We start from the raw sequence: 20,681 nt of genomic DNA, 5'->3' as shown, positions 1-20,681 counted from the left end.
TTGGCAGAGATGAGAAAGAAGGTGCCATAGAAATGGGTACATCTGGTGAGATACCTTAGCGTGTCTATGTATCCACCAAAGGCCACATAATTCATCACTTCATTTGCTATGAGTATTTAAATACCAAGTGCACTTCAGAATAATTAATCCTCTTGAAGCTAAGCATGGTCAGGCCTGGCCAGTACTTGGATGGTATACCATCTAGGAAAAGCTTGGGTTGCTGCTGGAAGAGGTGTTGTGTGGCCATTAGCTGGCACTTACCCGGTGGTCTAAATGTGGTTCCCAATGCAGTGCAGTGATGTAGACACTGTTCTGAAAAAATGGTGATGTTCTTCGGATGAGATGTAAAATCATGGTCCTGACTTTCTGTGGTAATAAAAGATCCATGGGCATTTTTCTTAAACAGTAGGGTTTATCCAGATGTGCAGGCTAAACTGCCTACAATGGCCTAGTCATTCTGATGCCCTAATCACCCCCTGCCTCTAACTGGCTATTTCTTTCACCACTTCACTTGCTAATAGCAAATGTGTGGTAAGCATACTGGTGCAAAAATGGTTGGTATCGCATCATCCAGATGGATGCTACCTATTAGTCATGATTGAAGTGGCTCTCTACTCAAATGAAAAGATCTTTGAGTAGTGAGAAAAGTGCTATATAAATGTAATTAATTATCTCTCTATTATAAAAAAAGATCCTGGGAGGGAGACTAGGGAGACAAGACGTGATGTTCTCGAAAGACAATTTGACATCCCGCGAGAGACACTTTGACGTGACGTGAGACAAGGCAGTGAGACGACATTTAAAACAAGTTCATGGATATCTAACCAAGCAGCTGTTGGAATGCTTTTGGCAAACAGACATCATGTGCTCCCAGCTCTTAAAACAATGACAAGCGACAAGCAGAAGACGCAGTTTGCCAGCAGCAGGAAGCCAGCAGATGATCTGAACGCTTCTCCTTAGTGTGCATTCAGCCGCCACTTTCACAACACGAGCAGCAGAGACGTGAAGTGGCAAAAGGACAGCTGCTGTACAGGCTTTGAAATGATCAACGCAAAGCGCAGCAAGCAGAAAACGCAGCTCGCCAGCAGAAACAAGCCAGCAGATGATCCAACTGCAACTCCTTAGCGTGCATTCAGCTTCCCCCCCTTCACAATGTGAGTGGTAGAAACACGAAGTGGCAAATGGACAGCTGCTGTACAGGCTTTTGAATGATCGGTGTGCAGTGTGACAAAAAGAACACGCAGCTCACCAGCAGCAGAAAGACAGCAGATGATCCGACAGCATCTCCTTAGCGTGTGTTCAGCCTCCCCTCTTTCACCACGAGGGCCGGAAATAAAGAACAAGTATTGTTTTTACAAAAATTTTAAAGTGAAAGTGAAAATAATGCATATGTAAGAATTCCCATGAAAATAATCTCTTTAAATTGTATATCCGGTAAAGCAAGCCTGAGGGTGGACGAGCGAAGCGAGCAGGGTACAGAACCCCTAGTTATTATCATTAAATATTGTATGTTGTTGCATACCATTCTCATAGTCCAATGCTAAACTGTTTTTTTAATTATTTGTCATTATTTTTTTTTCCCTGGGCCCTTGCAAAAACTATTATATATTATAAAAGTAACAAGTCCAATACATTTCACTTTGAGTTTAAAATTTATTCTCATGTGTACATAGTATATTGAACTTCTTACTTGCATGTCACTGGGCTATTATTGTCACATGTGCAGAGAACAGTGAAATTCCTACTTGCATGTGCTAATTAAAATACAACATGTCACCATTCTCCAGCACCATGATTATTGAGTGTAATTGGGATGTTACTGATATATTTTGTGGAGTAATTACAAATTAATTATAATGTTTAACTATAGTGTCACTGGGTATTATTACTGTTTGCTATTCTGTAGTGCCATGATCAGCTGTGGACCTTTCAGATTTCTGTATTCTTCCTTTTCCATATGACACTTTAGAAATAAAATGCAGTCAAAAGTTAATAAATTTCAAACATTTGAATTATTTTAGTTTAATTTTACTTCTGTTGTATAGCTTTTGTTTTTTGTTGTGAGGCTGATGTTATCCGGCACCATTTCACATGTTTTTCATGGCAGTGGCCACAATGTTTATGACAATGACGCCTGTTGCCAAGGCAGTGGTGTGGCATGTTGCATCTTCACGCAAGCATTATTTGAGAGAGAGATGCAGAACACCTGTCATCCTAGCATTTTCAACAAAAAAAAAACCTTCATAGTGTTACTTACAGCTGTGAGGACCAGTTGACTTTGTTATTTGAACTCCATTTTCTGGTTAGTGACTTTAATTTTGGCAGTTCATTTACTCTAGCTTTTTGGTTGTTTGATCCCTACTCATATTTTCACTTTGTTTCTGCCTAAGTCCTACACCTCTTTTCTGATCCCTTTTAATCATTTATTTTTGTCTTTGTGCCTTTCTTGCTTGAGGTTTCCAAAACACAAAGGTGATGTACAAAACTTATGCACGGTGGTCCCATGTATTCTTGATCATTAGTAGTTTCTTTCCTTTTGTACTCCATTTGAATTTGTGTATTTAATATTTAGGTTAACTTTTGTGGAGACAGTAGATTATTTTTAAATCTTTAGTAAAATTAAATTATTAGCTGTTTAGGCCAAACAAATACATAGGATTTCACCGTTCCCTTTGCCAAAGAGCACCAAACTCTGTTTTTAGAAAATTAATTTCTTATGCAACTGTTCTTTACATTTACTGCACATTTTAATCAACTCTGATTTTTCATGGTGACGAGCAACTGAGAAGTAGTGAATGCTAGTGGAATTCTCACACTTTTCATAAGAAGGATTATTTTGTGAAGCTTTTATTTCAAATTTGATTCTAATCCTGCTCCAGAGATTAAAGAGTAGCAAAAAACTGCACAAGCTATACCTGATTAAAGATTATCATATAATCTTAGTTAAGCATTACACAGAGAACAGTTTGAAATGAAAAATAAAGCTGTTAATAGTGCTACATGAGTAGACCTAAGAAACATCCATATTTGGTTGAAATGTTAGTGTTATTTACTACTGTTTTGCCACTTAAAACTATTTGTGCTGGTTTGTAGTAGTCTCTCAAGGTTGTTTCTTTTTTCTGTTTGGCATAGTTTACTAACTTATGATTCTTGTACTTTTGTTAACTTTTTGTGGGCTTAATAAATTTTTGTTTAAGAGTTTTATTTATTTTCCTAGGTTTTGAATAATGCATTGTTTAGTTTTACTTTCATATTTTGCTTTAGTTTTTGTTTGGGACCTTGTTATGTATTTTTGTAGTTATCTTGTTTTGGTTTCCTGTAACACCATTTTGTTTTTTAATGGATTCTGCCATTTTATGTGCCCATCACTAAAGTATGCCCTCAGAATCTATACTAATAAAAGGCAAAGCCCTCACTCACTCACTCACTGACTGACTCATCACTAATTCTCCAACTTCCCGTGTACAGTAGGTAGAAAACTGACATTTGGCAGGCTTATTCCTTACAGCTTACTTACAAAAGTTAAGTTAAGTTTCATTTCGAAATTCTACACGTAACGGTCGATAACGGTCGACAACATCCGCCATGTTGAACTTTCTTATTTATGGCCCCATCTTCACGAAATTTGGTAGGCGGCTTCCCTGCGCTAACCGAAACCGATGTACTTACTTATTTCGATGGTATGACGCCACTGTCGGCCGCCATATTGAACTTTCCAACATCACTAATTCCCCAACTTCCCGTGTAGGTGGAAGGCTGAAATTTGGCAGGCTCATTCCTTACAGCTTACTTACAAAAGTTAAGCAGGTTTCATTTCGAAATTCTACACGTAACGGTCATAACGGTCGATAACGGTCGACAACATCCGCCATGTTGAACTTTCTTATTTATGGCCCCATCTTCATGAAATTTGGTAGGCGGCTTCCCTGCGCTAACCGAAACCAATGTACATACTTATTTCAGTGGTATGATGCCACTGTCGGCCTCCATATTGAACTTTTCAACGGTCTTTGTTACTTATGTCCCCAATCCCAACGCCTCCCATGTTGTTGGCTGCCTGCCTATATAAAGCCATCCGTCACTCCGGTCTCTACATTCCCTTCCTTGCTTCGCCACGGGATTCATGTCTCCCTGCTGATAACTACAGCCTTTTTATTTAATCCACGGCTTTTCCGCTGTTTTATTGTTCGTTTATTGCGATTATAGTTATTGTTTAGGTATTTTAGACTTACTTTAAATTGTTTAGGTACCCATTTCCTTTATCATTCCAACCGTACCACCATTAACATGTCTATCGAGGTGATCACCATCGAGCAAACAACTGTCACTTACCCCGTGGTTTCCATGCCCGGAGATGGCACCTGCCTTTTCCATTCTCTTTGTTACATATTGTACGGCCATATCAGGCTCACTCTTGATATCCGGAGGAACATTGTGTCTTATGTATTGAATGACTGGGACAGGTTCAAGGTGTGGACTGATGATGGTACACGAGATAATTATACTACACTGGAGCACTATAAGAGTGAAATGCTTAAGCCCTTCACCTATGGTTCTGCATGTGAGTTGATGGCTGCTGCTGAATTGTTCGGTTGTCACTTTCAAGTGTGCCAAAATGGCTAAATATTTTACACCTTTCGACAACTGCCAGTGGCTCTTAAACATCTTAGACTCACAGGTGACGATTTCAGTAGTGGACACTGTGATGTTTATGAATGTTTAAACTTTCAAAAGCTGGATGTGAAGTTATCAATGAAACCGGTTGTATGCTTTCAACGCTTGACAGATGCCGAATGTCACTTCAACACAAGTCCTGCAAATACTGTCGTCATTAAAACAAACCATGAAACTCAAACCAATTATGGCAGCAGCAATCCAAGCTGTGAGATTTGAAACAAGATTACTGTTCACATGGCCAACTGTACGTTGCATGCTCAAGAGTAAGCTCAGTGCACAGCTTGGTCATATTACAACCGGAGGGCCGCACTCAAAATGTGGTATACAAAGAGATCCTTAACAAATAATTATTGGTATATTTTCCCTCAGTTTAAAAAGGTTTAATTTTCTTCTTAATAAAAATTTTAAGGCAGTACTTCGCTGCTGAGAAGCGCGGGTATTTTGCTAGTTACATCATAAGACATCATCAAGCAAATATAATTTAATCCTATGGAGCAGGTAGAACCTTGTTCAGTTTTACAGGTTCAAAATAAAAACATTTTGTGAGTGTTTGACTAAACATCATTCTGGTTCTTCAGATTTTTTGGCTAGTTTTTTTTCTTTTTTCCGTGTTGGCACTGTGTTCAGGTACTCAATTGTTGCCTTCCTTGGTTTAAAATCCACTTTGCTTTGACCTTATTTTCACCTCCTGATCGATATTATCCTGCCTTAATGGCCTAGCATTTCTCCTTCTCTAGAAGTTCACTGACACACCTACAGGAGCCTCATCATGTTGTGCTGTCATTGATAAATTATCCTCAAACTTATTTTTATGTAATGTTTGCATCACTTTTGCCTTCAGCATAGGAAACATTTGCAGGACAAAAAGTTTAGGCTGATTTTTTGATAGGGAAATTTATGTTCTTACAGATGTGATTATACACCATTGTTCTATTATAGCAAGGGTTTAGACCCTGGCTCTTATTTATTTTATTTTCTGCATTTCTGTTCTTTTTGTAAATTTTAATCAATTATTTGAATGTATCTTGGTTATTCCTCTTGATTTTGTTTATGTGTCATTAATTGTGTACTTTAAATGGGAGTCTATTCCTTGTGTCCTCTGGATGATACCCCAAGAGGGGGGGACTGGCCTAACATCATCATTCCTGAGACCTCCCTCTGGCTGTTTAAGGTCTACATATGAAGATCTCAGAAAATCATTAAAGTTTCATGTGAATTTACTGGTTTTTGACATTTTTTGTTCTTTATTGGATTTTCGATTTGAATTACGTTTTGGGACCAGTTACCCTAGGATTACCTTTTAGGCAACCTCTTTTTTGCCCTTTTTGAACCTTTTTATGTATTTTTTAAATGAATATTCTCATTCCACATCCCAAGAGCCAGTTTCTGTAGCCGAGGATCAGACCGCCAAGGTCCCTGCCTCCGGCCACCACCCAACTCACACTGCACCTGACCTCCTTGGCCCCTCCTATAGGTGGTGAGCCCATGGGAAGGAGGACCCACGTTACCTCTTCGGGCTGTGCCCGGTCGAGCCCCATGGGTGCAGACCCGGCCACCAGGCGCTCACCATTGAACCCCACCCCCAGGCCTGGCTCCAGAGGGGGGCCCCGGTGACCCACGTCCGGGCAAGGGAAAACGTCGTGCACAGTTTTTATTCTTCATTGGAGGTGTTGAACCGTTCTGTGAATGGATGAATAGTAATTTTCTCAAGTTAAATAAAGAGAAAACTGAAATTGTATTGATTGGCAAAAACGGATTCAGTGAGGTTATCAGAAATAAACTTGACGCATTAGGATTAGAAGTTAAGATGGAAGTAAAAAACTTAGGGGTAACCGTTGACTGTAACCTGAATTTTAAATCACATATTCATCAGACCACTAGGACAGCATTTTTTCACTTAAGAAACATAGCAAAAGTTAGACCTCTTATATCATTGAAAGATGCTGAGAAATTAATTCACGCTTTTGTTTTTAGTCGATTAGATTACTGTAACGCACTCCTCTCAGGACTACCCAAAAAATACATAAATCATTTGCAACGAGTGCAGAATGCAGCTGCTAGAATCCTAACTAGGAAAAGAAAATCCGAACACATTTCTCCTGTTTTGATGTCGCTACACTGGTTACCTGTGTCTTTCAGAATTGACTTTAAAATTCTGCTTATAGTTTACAAAGCCTTAAATAATCTCGCTCCATCTTATACGTATATCGGAATGTCTGACACCCTATATTCCAAATCGTAATCTTAGATCATCAAATGAGTGTCTCCTTAGAATTCCAAAAGCTAAACTTATAAAGAAGTGGTGAGGCGGCCTTCTGCTGCTATGCACCTAAAATCTGGAATAGCCTGCTGATAGGAATTCGCCCGGCTAATACAGTGGAGCACTTTAAAGCACTGCTGAAAACACATTACTTTAACATGGCCTTTTTATAACTTCACTTTATCTTAATCCTGATACTCTATATGTTCAATTCATCATAATAACTATTCATGGTGGCTCTAAAATCCATACTGACCCCTACTCTCTCTTCTGTTTCTTTTTCCGGTTTCTCTGTGGTGGCGGCCTGCACCACCACCAACCTACTCAAAGCACCATGATGCCCCAGCATTGATGGACTAAAAGCCAGAAGTCCACGTGATCATCATCATCATCATCATCATCATCATCATCATCATCAAATCCTTCCATGAAAACCATAAATACAAAGAGGACTGTTTCATTTATGTTAGGTAGATTGCCCAGAGAGGGTAGAGAGAGAGATTTTATTTTTTTTTCTCCGGCCGTCTGGAGTTTTTTTTTTATTTTTTCTGTCCCTCCTGGCCATTGGACCTTACTCTTATTCTATGTTAATTAATGTTGACTTATTTTATTTTCTTACTGTGTCTCTTATTTTTCTATTCTTCATTATGTAAATCACTTTGAGCTACATTTTTTTGTATGAAAATGTGCTATATAAATAAATGTTGTGGTTGTTGTTGTTGTTCTTTGTCTCATCCCTCACCTAGGACCAGTTTGCCTTGGGAGGCCCTACCAGGGGCATAAAGCCCTGGACAACATAGCTCCTAGGATCATTGGGACACGCAAACCCCTCCACCACGATAAGGTGACGGCTCAAGGAGGGGAAGGAGCCTGAGCTAGTGCGCGAGGTCGAGAGGTTCCGGCTAGACATAGTCGGACTCACCTCGATGCACAGCTTGGACTCTGGAATCTCCTTGAGAGGGGCTGGACTCTCTACCACTCTGGAGTTGCCCCCAGTGAGAGGCGCCGAGCAGGTGTGGGCATACTTATTGCCCCCCGACTTGGAGCCTGTGCGTTGGGGTTTACCCCGGTGGACGAGAGGGTGGCCTCCCTCCGCCTCGGGTGGGGGAAGGGTCCTGACTGTTGTTTGTGCGTATGCGCCAAACAGCAGTTTGGAGTATCCACCCTTTTTGGAGTCTATGGAGGGAGTGCTAGAGGGCATACCTTCTGGGGATTCCCTCGTTTTGCTTGGAGACTTCAAAGCCCACGTGGGCAATAACAGTGAGACCTGGAAGGGCGTGATTGGGAGGAATGGCCTCCCCGATCTGAACTCGAGCGGTGTTTTGTTATTGGACTTCTGTGCTCGCCACGGATTGTCCATAACGAACACCATGTTCAAGCATAAGGGTGTTCATATGTGCACTTGGCAGAGTCCCCTGTCAGAAGTAGCTTCAACTCCCACCATCGACAGAACTTCGACCACTTCCCGAGGGAGGTGGGGGACATTGAGTCCCAATGGGCCATGTTCCGTGCCTCTATTGTTGAGGCGGCTGACCGGAGCTTTGGCCGTAAGGTGGTCGGTGCCTGTCGGCGGGCAATCCCCAAACCCCGTTGGTGGACACGAGCCGTGAGGGATGCCGTCAAGCTGAAGAAGGAGTCCTATAGGACCTTTTTGTCCTGTGGGTCTCTGGAGGCAGCTGATAGGTACCGGCAGGCCAAGCGGAATGCGGCTTCGGTTGTTGCTGAGGCAAAAACTCGGGCATGGGAGGAGTTTGGAGAGGCCATGGAGAACAACTTTGGATGGCTTCGAGGAGATTCTGGTCCACCGTCCGGCGTCTCAGGAAGGGGAAGCAGTGCAGTGTCAACACCGTATATGGTGGGGATGGTGCACTGCTGACCTCGACTTCGGGACGTTGTGGGTCGGTGGAGGAGTACTTCAAGACCTCCTCAATCCCACTAACATGCCTTCCAATGAGGAAGCAGAGCCTGGGGACTCTGAGGTGGGCTCTCCCATCTCTGGGACTGAAGTCACCGAGGTGGTCAAAAAACTCCTTGGTGGCAGTGCCCCGGGGTGGATGAGATACGCCCAGAGTTCCTTAAGGCTCTGGATGTTGTAGGACTGTCTTGGTTGACATCGGGGGCAGTGCCTCTGGATTGGCAGACCGGGGTGGTGATCCCCCTCTTTAAAAAGGGGGACCAGAGGGTGTGTTCCAACTATAGAGGGATCACACTCCTCAGCCTCCCTGGAAAAGTCTATTCGGGGGTTCTGGAGAGGAGGGTCCGTCGGATAGTCGAACCTCGGATTCAGGAGGAACAGTGTGGTTTTCGTCCTGGTCGCGAACAGTGGACCAGCTCTACACCCTTAGCAGGATCCTGGAGGGTGCATGGGAGTTTGCCCAACCAGTCTACATGTGCTTTGTGGACTTGGAAAAGGCGTTGACCGTGTCCCTCGGGAATCCTGTGGGGGTGCTCGGGAGTATGGGGTACGGACCCCTGATAAGAGCTGTTCGGTCCCTGTACAACCGTGTCAGAGCTTGGTCCGCATTGCCGCAGTAAGTCAAGCCCGTTTCCAGTGAGAGTTGGACTCCGCCAGGGCTGCCCTTTGTCACCGATTCTGTTCATAACTTTTATGGACAGAATTTCTAGCGCAGCCAGGGTGTTGAAGGGGTCGGTTTGGTGGACTCAGGATTGGGTCACTGCTTTTTGCAGATGATGTTGTCCTGTTTGCTTCATCAGGCGTGATCTTCAGCTCTCTCTGGAGCGGTTCAGCTGAGTGTGAAGCGGCTGGGATGAGAATCAGCACCTCCAAATCCGAGACCATGGTCCTCAGCCGGAAAAGGGTGGAGTGCCCTCTCAGGGTTGGGGGCGAGATCCTGCCCCAAGTGGAGGAGTTCAAGTATCTCGGGGTCTTGTTCACGAGTGAGGGAAGAATGGATCGTGAGATTGACAGGCGGATCGGTGCGGCATCCGCAGTGATGCGGGCTCTGCATCGGTCTGTCGTGGTGAAAAAAGAGCTGAGCCGTAAGGCAAAGCTCTCAATTTACCAGTCGATCTACGTTCCTACCCTCACCTATGGTCATGAGCTATGGGTAGTGACCGAAAGAACGAGATCGCGAATACAAGCGGCTGAAATGAGTTTCCTCCACAGGGTGTCTGGGCTTTCCCTTAAAGATAGGGTGAGGAGCTCATTCATCCGGGAGGGGCTCAGAGTAGAGCCGCTGCTCCTCCGCATCGAGAGGAGTCAGATGAGGTGGCTCGGGCATCTGATCAGGATGCCTCCTGGACGCCTCCCTGGTGAGGTGTTCCGGGCACGTCCAACCGGGAGGAGGCCCCGGGGAAGACCCAGGACATGCTGGAGGGACTATGTCTCCCGGCTGGCCTGGGAACGCCTTGGGATTCTCCTGTAAGAGCTGGAAGAAGTGGCCGGGGAGAGGGAAGTCTGGGCTTCTCTGCTTAAGCTGCTACCCCCACGACCCAACCTCGGATAAGCGGAAGAGAGATTTATTTTGTGAACTGTGTTTTCAAGTCAATGGCATTTTACCATTTCCTTTCCCTTAAGAGGCAACCAGAAGATATTTTGGAACTTAAAAAGATTCCTGATTTTTGAGCCTGGTTACGCCACAGCTTTAGGTAGTATAGTAGGAGCAGGCTGGTTTGTGGTGAGGCTATTTTTTCCAGGCCTGCACTGATGGCTGATTGGAAGGCCTCACACACTTTTTGTTTTGGTCCTGACCCTGAATCATGACAACCATCATATAGGTTTAAAGAGATTAATGACAATCAAAATTGCAAGAAACACAACCAAGAATTTGTTCATGAGAGCCACAAATGATGTCTTGGATTGTCAAATTTAAGATTTGCCAATGTGACATTCAAAGACTGACCATCCCTCAATACTGCGAAATGTAATATTTATTTGTAATAAATTGAATACCTCTGCAACTAAGCAAATGGCACTGACATTTGATTTGTTTTTATTTATAGTTTTAAGAGATATGCAGTACTGGTTTTGAAATTCAAATACATTTTGTATTGTAAATGAGACTATCTGAAAGCCATAGGATTATTGAGTCTAGATTTTCAAGATACGTTGGGGCACAGTCTCTTTTCTGGGAAAAGGAGAGGCTGGAGTCATATTTGATAGATGTGCACAGATTGGTAGAAAGAGTTAGAATTTTTGCTTTTGAGCAAGTGGGTGAACCACCTATCTGGTAATGATGGTCAAAGTTACATTTAGGAAAGTCTAAAATGCTAGAGGATTCTGTTTTGCTTGCATTCACCATGTGCTTTGTGTTTTCCATTAATATTTCATCCTTGTGAATATTAATCACAGCACACACCCCTTTTTAAGTTTGGCTTTCTTTGTATTATTCTAGGTATGAAGGGTTGCAACCAGGACATCCTGTCTGTTATGTCATGTACATTAGCCAGACATGTATTGTCTAAGCCACCTTTATGAAATTTAGATGTACAAAACATCTTTGCCAATTTTGCAGGTCAAGGTTTGCTGCCAAATCAAGAGGCCCAGCAAGAGAAACCTGTTCCTAATCTTCATATCCTGGGAGTCTTTTTTCTTGGCAAATACACCAGCTACGCTTTCAATGTTCTCCTCTTTCTTCAGTTGTAAGTTTAATTTCATTTTCTTGAACTTTTAAGTTTTTAATATTCATAAATATATAAACATTTACATGAAAGTTACATTTTAATAATTTAGTCTACCAGAGGGCAATGAATGGACTGGGATCAGCTGGACACCAACCATCCTTGCACCATACCCCCTTAGCATGCAGACATGATATCTACTGATTTGTAGGTTAAGCAAGAGTAGTACACTTTGTCTCGTGTTCAGTCCTTAGGACTCACTGTGGCCAAAGGTGTTGTCTTTCACAACCAGCTTCTTCTTTTAATTGTACTCCTACCTTATTTAAGCAAGCAGTTATTTCCCATTTCTTATATCATTCCAGAAAGTGCAAACAGGTCAGGCTAAATGTGTATTCATTGAAGCAAGAATGTGCTTGTGTTACATGAGTAAAAATTAATTCTTTGTAATATTTTGCTCATTATTAGTATTCATATTACTTAAGTCTTTTTGTATTAATGAGCACAAAAGAGAGTTTGATGCCAAAATAGTTGCTGATCCATAACATTCAGTGTTTTTTTTTTAGTTGTTGTATGCTCGGCCCATTATTAATTGTCAGTATTTGAATACTTTTAAGAGAACAAATTTAGCAGAATTGAATTCACACACTTTTTATGATGGAGTTATTTTTTAAATTTTAGCTACAAAATGAGACTGCTTTCACAGGTGTAGTTGCTGTCTTTGGTTTAAATTAAAGTTACTTTTACACTCCTGTCCAATCACTTCTAAATATGCAAGGTTTCAAAACAAATTGTCCATCCACACATCCATACCTTTTGAGAACCTACTTAATCCAGTCTAAGAATTTATGGATTGTGGCATTGGATGAAAGGCAAGACTGATCCATACAGAAAATATTAGCATTTGATTTCTGAAGAATGTACCTATGAGCTCTGAATTAGCTGCATAAAAGAAGTGGCAGGGTGATGGAGTCTATAATGGGCCTTAGATTTTTTTTCTGGATTTGCTGCCTACTTCTCTAAAAATGAAAGAGTCATATCCATGATGGAAGGCTTGATACTTCATGATTCTAATGGGTACATTTCATGCACATTACAGATACAGACATTCCATTCTTTTAATATTGTGCTTTTTGATTTTAATTTTAATTCTCTTAGCTTCTCATTTCTTCTTCTCTGAAAAATAAAGCCTTTTGGGTTCTAAAAGTGTACAATTACTTTTTTATTAGCACTTTGTTTGATTATTGTTTAACAATGATTAAGTCATTTAAACTATACTGTAGTTTTAAATGTATAATTTAGAACTATTGTAATTGTATTATTGTTTGTTCATGTATTTTTATTTTTACAAATACAATCTTTTGTCAATGCCTTTTTTTTTTTTTTTTTACAATACTTTGAAAGTTTACATACTAGTTTATATTGATGTCAGCTGTTATTTTTTCTAAAGATATGGACTCTCACATTCCGCATGTGAAAGAGATTCTACAACGGTAATGGTAAAATCATTTGTCTGTGAAATTAGTGAAATGTGAATTCCACAGGGAAGGTGTTTTTTTTTTTTGCTTATGAAATTACATGAATAGGGTTAAGCTTTGACAAATCTGTGGCTTCGGGTATTTTGAATTGAATAATACTAGAAACAATAAAACAAGTACAGGGATTTATGGGAATCACTAACTGCTACCTCTGATTTATTAAGAATTTCAGTACATGTAGAAAAATCATAAGACATTTTTGGAACAAAAGAAGCACAAAAAAATTGAAAAATTTAAAAACTATTTACTTCCAAACCAGTGTAAAAACGTACAGAGCCATCCTGTCAATTTATTTTGGAAGTGAATGTGTTTACAATCAGTGTAGTGGTGCTCTTGTAGTAAAAGTCTCAGAATTTGTCTTCCGTTCACACTGTGCTTATTTTTCCAAAATATTGTCACTAGTGAAGCAAAATTATGATGTTAGTTTAGAGAAATCTTATCAATTAACTGTAGAAGAATGAAGATGTTGAATTAAAGGGAAAAAATCCCCATTTATGCCTTTTGTGAATCATAAAATCCTTATATACCAAATTAAATCCTTTGTGATTTAATGTTTTATAACAACAAAATGTGAAAACTTACAAGGGGTGAATAATTTTCTTAGGCACAATAACATTGTATATATACAGTATATATATATATATATATATATATATATATATATATATATATATATATATATATATATATATATATATATATATATATATATATATATAGATATATTTAAAAATATACAGCATATAAATACATAGTCTATAATGTGTCAGGGGCACAGGCAAGGCCACTGTAAAGGGGGTGTAGAATTTGTGGTTTCTCATATGTGCACTGTAGTTGCGTTTGCAAGTAACATTCCAACAGTGGACAACTAGAAGCAACTAACTAAACCTTTCTGGTTATGCTCCATCCACAGAATATAAGGAGGGGGCAAATGATGGAGAAGAACAGTTTTCTTATTTTCCCAGAAGAGAAGGGAGCTCCCAAGAGGCTGTTTCAAGCATTGCGACAGAGATAGCCAGACGATAGGGACTCTGTTGAAAAAAATTAAACGAGTTGCTGTCCCATCATAGATATAATAAATATGCCTGCTGCATATCCTGCTAATCAGTATCCAAAAATACAAACTATTTTTTACACTGAAGGTGACATTGTAGTCAGGCAGATGGCTTTATTTTAGTGTAACCTTCTCCTAAGATGCATTTGTAAGAATTGCAGACATACTTTGTTCATAACAGTTTAAGTAAATAGAGTGTAAATAATTTCCCAAAAAGTGTAAATCTTTCTCAATACTAATTACTTTTAATTAAAATATTTTATAACACTGATTATTGTTATTAATAGGATGCTTCCTAGTTGCTTTCTCTTTAGAATTTGTTTGCATGCCACATACAGTATAATCTGAAATGGAGATCATGTAAAGTTAAGTGCTAATCATGTCTGACTGGGCATATTAGGCTATATATACGTAGAGAATGTTGTGCTTACAGACCCTGAACTTAAGCTTGCCCTTTTTAACCTTATGTGTGACAGAGTAAAAATGTCTACCGCTTCTGATTATAGTGCACTCCTAATGATGCACCTTATGACCATACACTTAATTTTATAGTTTTTTTGTTTTTCCCAAACATTGTATACATTGGCCATGTTCTTTGCATAGTTCCATTAAAATGCAGTTTGTTAATATTCTAATAATGCTTTGTGAATTAAGTTGTTTTCTTTACTATTGATTATTTTAAAGAAGACTATGACACTGTACAGTTTTTCCTATCCCTCTGTTTACTTGTAGTCTTGTACTTAACTATACCACCGAATTATGACTGCTCATGGGTATATATAAGCAAGGCAAATTCTTCAAAAACATTCACTGTATTTTGATTATTTGGGGTTTTGTGTACTTTAGAACCTATGATGTTGTCTTTCTGCTTTGATTCTGCTAATTTTTAGACTCTGCGGTGGGCTGGCGCCCTACCCGTGGTTTATTTCCTGCCTTGCGCACTGTGTTGGCTGGGATTGGCTCCAGCAGACCCCTGTGGCCCTGTAGTTAGGATATAGCGGGTTGGATAATGGATGGATGGATTTTTAGACTTTTTGCCTTCAGATTTTATCTTGTATTTATAATTTGCATCTACCTATCCTTGTGGTGATATGGGTCCACAGCTCGTTGAGAAAAGGCCATTCATTTTAAATAAATAATCGATGTGCTCGCGGCTTAGTGAGGGGACGTTGGGCCATAGTGGGCCACGGGACGATCCGTAGGGTGTGGGCGTTTCTCACCTAGTGCACAGGTGAGGAACTGCCCACATTCATGATTGTCCCGTGGCTAATGCTGCAGCTGCTGTGGCCCTCGTCATTTTAAAAAGAAGCGCGAGTCGGTTTTAAAGGAGTGAGAAACGATCGGAGAGTGAAAGGAAAGGAGAGGACGGAGGTTATCGGGAGCAGTAGAGGAAGCAGGTCGGTGAGAGAGAGCCGCGAAGAGCGAGCGGACGGGCGAGCGAATGAGCGTTCGTGGACAGCTGCGTAGAAGCTGGGTGTTAGGCCGACACCCAGGTGTTTGTGTTGATGTCGCTCCCGCTGAGCGATCAGGTAGCGGGAGTGACCAGGGAAGGCGACTGGCCGCGGAGAGGCCTTTGAAAGGCAGCGGAAGTCGGGAGACTTGGTGGTGGGAATCCCCAACCTGAGCAACCTGGCCGTTGTGGGAAACCAAGTTCTCCGGGACTGGGATGAGTGCCATACCGAAGCCAGGGATCGGGAGGTCTCCAGTCTCGTGCGTGTGTTTCAGGAGGGCAGCTGCAGAGAGCGTCTTGCCTGCTGCGATGCCCAAACGGGATTAGCAGGTGAGACGCTAACAAATGATGCACCGGATTTGTTTGTTGTTGTTTTAAAGACTGCTTCCACAAGAAGATTTTAACCTCTGGTTTTAAAGGATTGTTTTTTCTATTTATTGGTTTTACTCCTCGTTTTCATTTAATGGATTATTTATTTATTTATTGAAGAACTTGGAGAGTACTGCACTATTTATGAACACTGTTTTTGTTTTGTTGGTTTTAAATAAAAGCACTACTCATTTTTGCACCACCCCTTGCTCAAGTGTTTATTTGCCTCCACTGACTAGCTCACTCGGTTTCATTATCGACGGTGTGGGGTTCGAGTGCTTCCAATAGCAAAGGGAGTGTGGAGCCAGAACCCACATCGTCACAATCCTGTGCTACATACAAGCTGTTATCTGTCCACATTCCTTAATGAATTGACCTTACTTGTTCACTTATATTACAGTTCACCTGGTACGTAAGAGACATTTTCCTTTTTTAATGTAAATGAACTATTTTAACACTTGTGTAAATTTGAAGTTCAAATGTATTGTCACATGTACAGAACATAGTAGAATTATTACTTGAATGTCTCCCAATATGCAATATATCACAAGATATCGACCTACTGTAAGCAAACGTTAAAGACGCATACAGTGCCACCCCACTGCCTGCGCTTGGGAAAGCAGATCATAACCTGGTTCTGCTTCAGCGACACTACATACCAAGAGTGAAGGCGCTGCCTACAACCACACGATCATTCAGGAAGTGGTCCCCTGAGGCAGAGCAGGCTCTGAGTGACTGCTTGGGAACTACAGACTGGGATATACTGCAGGGGTCACATAGTGAGAACATTGAAGAGGCTGTTGACTGCACAACTGATTACATCAACTTCTGTATGGACATTGTAGTTCCAGTAAGAACAGTACACTGCTATGCTAACAACAAGCCATGGATTACAAGTGACATCAAGGGCCTTTTGAACCAGAAGAAAAGGGCTTTTAAAAGCGGTGATCAGCATGAGCTCAACGCGTGCAGAAGAAACGCCGAGTCTAGCTCAGGGCGGCGAAGGAGCAGTACAGGAGAAAGCTGGAGCAGAAATTGCAGAATAACAGCATGAAGGAAGTGTGGGCTGGGATGAAGATCATCACTGGCTACAGATTGATGCGGGGTGCCACCATCAAGAGAGTCATGGAGAGAGCAAATCAAATGAACAACTTCTTTAATAGGTTTGATCACCCTAACCCACTCTCACCTCGGAGTACTGCATCCTCCAACCATCCTTCTGCTGATACCAGCATAGGAGAGACATCCCCACCCACAATTACAGCAGCGCAGGTGAGCAGAGAGCTGAGGAGACTTCGTGCCAGCAAAGCAGCGGGTCCAGATGGAGTATCGCCATGACTGCTGAAGGCCTGTGCGCAGGAAATGGGGAGTCCTCTACAACGCATTTTCAACCTAAGCCTGGAACAGGGGAGAGTCCCGAGGCTTTGGAAAACATCTTGTATCACCCCAGTCCCAAAGGTATCATGTCCTAGTGAGCTGAATGACTTCCAGCCTGTTGCTCTGATGTCACATGTGATGAAGACCATGGAGCAGCTGCTGCTTCACCACCTGAGGCCACAGGTCCATCGCGCCCTCGACCCTCTGCAGTTTGCATACCAGGAGAAGGTGGGAGCGGAGGATGCCATCATCTATATGCTACACTGATCCCTCTCCCACTTGGACAGAGGCAGTGGTGCTGTAAGAATTATGTTTTTGGACTTCTCTAGTGCCTTCAACACCATCCAACCTCTGCTCCTTAGGGACAAGCTGACAGAGATGGGAGTAGATTCACACCTGGTGGCATGGATCGTGGACTATCTTACAGACAGACCTCAGTATGTGCGTCTCGGGAACTGCAGGTCTGACATTGTGGTCAGCAACACAGGAGCGCCGCAGGGGACAGTACTTTCTCCTGTCCTGTTCAGCCTATATACATCAGACTTCCAATATGATTCGGAGTCCTGCCACGTGCAAAAGTTCGCTGACGACGCTGCTATTGTGGGCTGCATCAGGAGTGGGCAGGAGGAGGAGTATAGGAAGCTAATCAAAGACTTTGTTAAATGGTGTGACTCAAACCACTTACACCTGAACACCAGCAAGACCAAGGAACTGGTGGTGGATTTTAGGAGGCCCAGGCCCCTCATGGACCCCGTGATCATCAGAGGAGACTGTGTGCAGAGGGTACAGACCTATAAATACCTGGGAGTGCAGCTGGATGACAAATTGGACTGGACTGCCAATACTGATGCTCTGTGTAAGAAAGGTCAGAGCCGACTATACTTCCTTAGAAGGTTGGCATCCTTAAACATCTGCAATAAGATGCTGCAGATGTTCTACCAGACGGTTGTGGTGAGTGCCCTCTTCTACGCGGTGGTGTAATGGGGAGGCAGCATAAAGAAGAAGGATGTCTCACGCCTGGACACACTTGTTAGAAAGGCAGGCTCTATTGTAGGAGTGAAGCTGGACAGTTTAACATCTGTAGCAGAGTGACGGGTGCTAAGCAAACTCCTGTCAATCATGGAGAATTCACTGCATCCACTGAACAGTGTCATCTCCAGGCAGAGGAGTAGCTTCGTCCTGCTCCACTGACAGACTGAGGAGATCGTTCCTCCCCCACACTATGCGACTCTTCAATTCCACCCGGGGTAGTAAATGCTAACATTATTCAATGTTATTGTCTGCTTTTAGATGCATTTTTATTACTCTTTAATTTAATATTGTTTTTTTTTGCATCAGTATACTGCTGCTGGATTATGTGAATTTCCCCTTAGGATTAATAAAGTATCTATCTATCTATCTATCTATCTATCTATCTATCTATCTATCTATCTATCTATCTATCTATCTATCTATCTATCTATCTATCTATCTATCTATCTATCTATCTATCTATCTATCTATTCCTAGTGAAATATTGACCTTACCTTGAAACCTTTTCTAAAAGCAATTTATTCAAATGTTAGAAAGGTGCTCTTAAGGTCTCATGATCATCACTGTCAGGCTCATATATTGTGAGGTTACAGTTTGATTTTCCAGCTTCACAAATTATATTAAGACATTCAGTTCAGCTGCTGTGCTTATATAACATCTTATTAAAATACATTTGAACTAAATAGCTGAATATTGTAGACTTACATGATTTAGTTTTTACTCTATTTTGTTACTATGGTTATATTCATAACTGAACACCAAGAAAATTTTCTAGCAAATATAGTACAAGGCAATAACATTTGACTGATTAATTCATTCTGCATGTAAAAATACATTTCAACTTATATTGTTTTATTTAGACTCTGAATAAGCAGCTTCTTTAGCTAGCACGATTTCTCCATTACAGTGAAAGGCAAACTGCCTTTCTAAACACAGTTTCTCTTAACATGAGGAAAAAAATATGAGTGACTTCAACTGCATATTAGAAAATTAAAGATTTCAAATTAATAATCTGGTTTTACATCTAGAATTAATTGAATGTATTGTGCTGCCTCTCAAAAATGAATTTAATTAATTACTGAATATGAAATTTCAGTTCTAGTCTCTAAAACAAAACCTACAAAGTGTTGCTTAGATATTGATAAAAACTCCCATGTTACTTACAAAACCGATTCTTTATGTAATCACTTTTTATTATATTGAAGTTGTCCTTGCTTCATATAAAGCGTCTTTTCATATACCTTTACCCAATAGTTTAAATGTGTGCCTTTGTTTCCTTAAAAAATTGTACATAATAGAAATAAATTGTGCTATTTTAACTCCAAGCTTATCCACACAGTCAGAATGACTTTTCCATAGTTCAGAAACAGCATTTTACAGATTCTTGGGTATTTGTGGATGGATGCAAAGCTTCAGTTATATTCACCACGTTATGTAATACATTTGAATCAATGATTGATATTTTTTGTTTTTTTCTGGTCCAGATGATATACCTGTGGAAGCATGGAGGTGTTTAGGAGAGATGGCAGTGGAATTTTTAAACAGATTGTTTGATGGAATCTTGAAAAGTGAGAGGATGCCTGAGGAGTGGAGAAGTGTACTGGTGCCGATATTTAAGAATAAGGGGGATGTGCAGGACTGCAGTAACTACAGGGGAATAAAATTGATGAGCCACAGCATGATGTTATGGGAAAGAGTAGTGGAAGCTAGGTTAAGAAGTGAGGTGATGATTAGTGAGCAGCAGTATGGTTTCATGCCAAGAAAGAGCACCACAGATGCAATGTTTGCTCTGAGGATGTTGATGGAGAAGTTTATTTATATTTTATTTATTTATTTTTTGAAGTTTTATTAATTTTATTGCAATCATTCCATACAAATCAATAAATTTTTACAAAAAGTAAAATTGAGTTAAGAACAAGTCAACCCCCACCCCTGAGAGAGAGAGCAAGGCAAACAGCGTAAAATTTAAGGCTTGTAAACATACCTAATTTAATAAGTTTGATAAACCAATAGAGATGAATGCAGAAGACAAAAAATACAGAAATAATTGCTTCCTTTGTGCTTTAAGAGCTTATTTTAAAATATTGACTAGCAAAATACTTGTGCTTCGCAGCGGAGAAGTAGTGTGTTAAAGAAGTTAAGAAAAAGAAAAGGAAACTTTTTAAAAATAACATAACATGATTGTCAATGTAATTCTTTTGTCACTGTTATGAGTGTTGCTGTCATATACACTCACCTAAAGGATTATTAGGAACACCATACTAATACGGTGTTTGACCCCCTTTCTCCTTCAGAACTGCCTTAATTCTACGTGGCATTGATTCAACAAGGTGCTGAAAGCATTCT

The 20,681-nt window shown here is 40.9% G+C and overlaps 1 protein-coding gene across 1 annotated transcript in view; it reads left to right on the top strand.

The window, feature by feature from the left end:
- Positions 1–20,681, top strand: part of si:ch211-51h4.2 — a 411,729-nt gene that overhangs the window by 136,504 nt on the left and 254,544 nt on the right. The window contains exon 6 of the mRNA XM_039758852.1: positions 11,413–11,539. Within this exon, the coding sequence (XP_039614786.1) occupies positions 11,413–11,539 (127 nt within the window). The remainder of the gene's footprint in view (positions 1–11,412; positions 11,540–20,681) is intronic.

Source organism: Polypterus senegalus, chromosome 1 (genome assembly GCF_016835505.1).
Source record: "Polypterus senegalus isolate Bchr_013 chromosome 1, ASM1683550v1, whole genome shotgun sequence".
Taxonomy (NCBI): domain Eukaryota; kingdom Metazoa; phylum Chordata; class Cladistia; order Polypteriformes; family Polypteridae; genus Polypterus; species Polypterus senegalus.
Note: the sequence above shows the minus strand (reverse complement) of the source record. Positions and strands in the feature narration are given on the sequence as shown.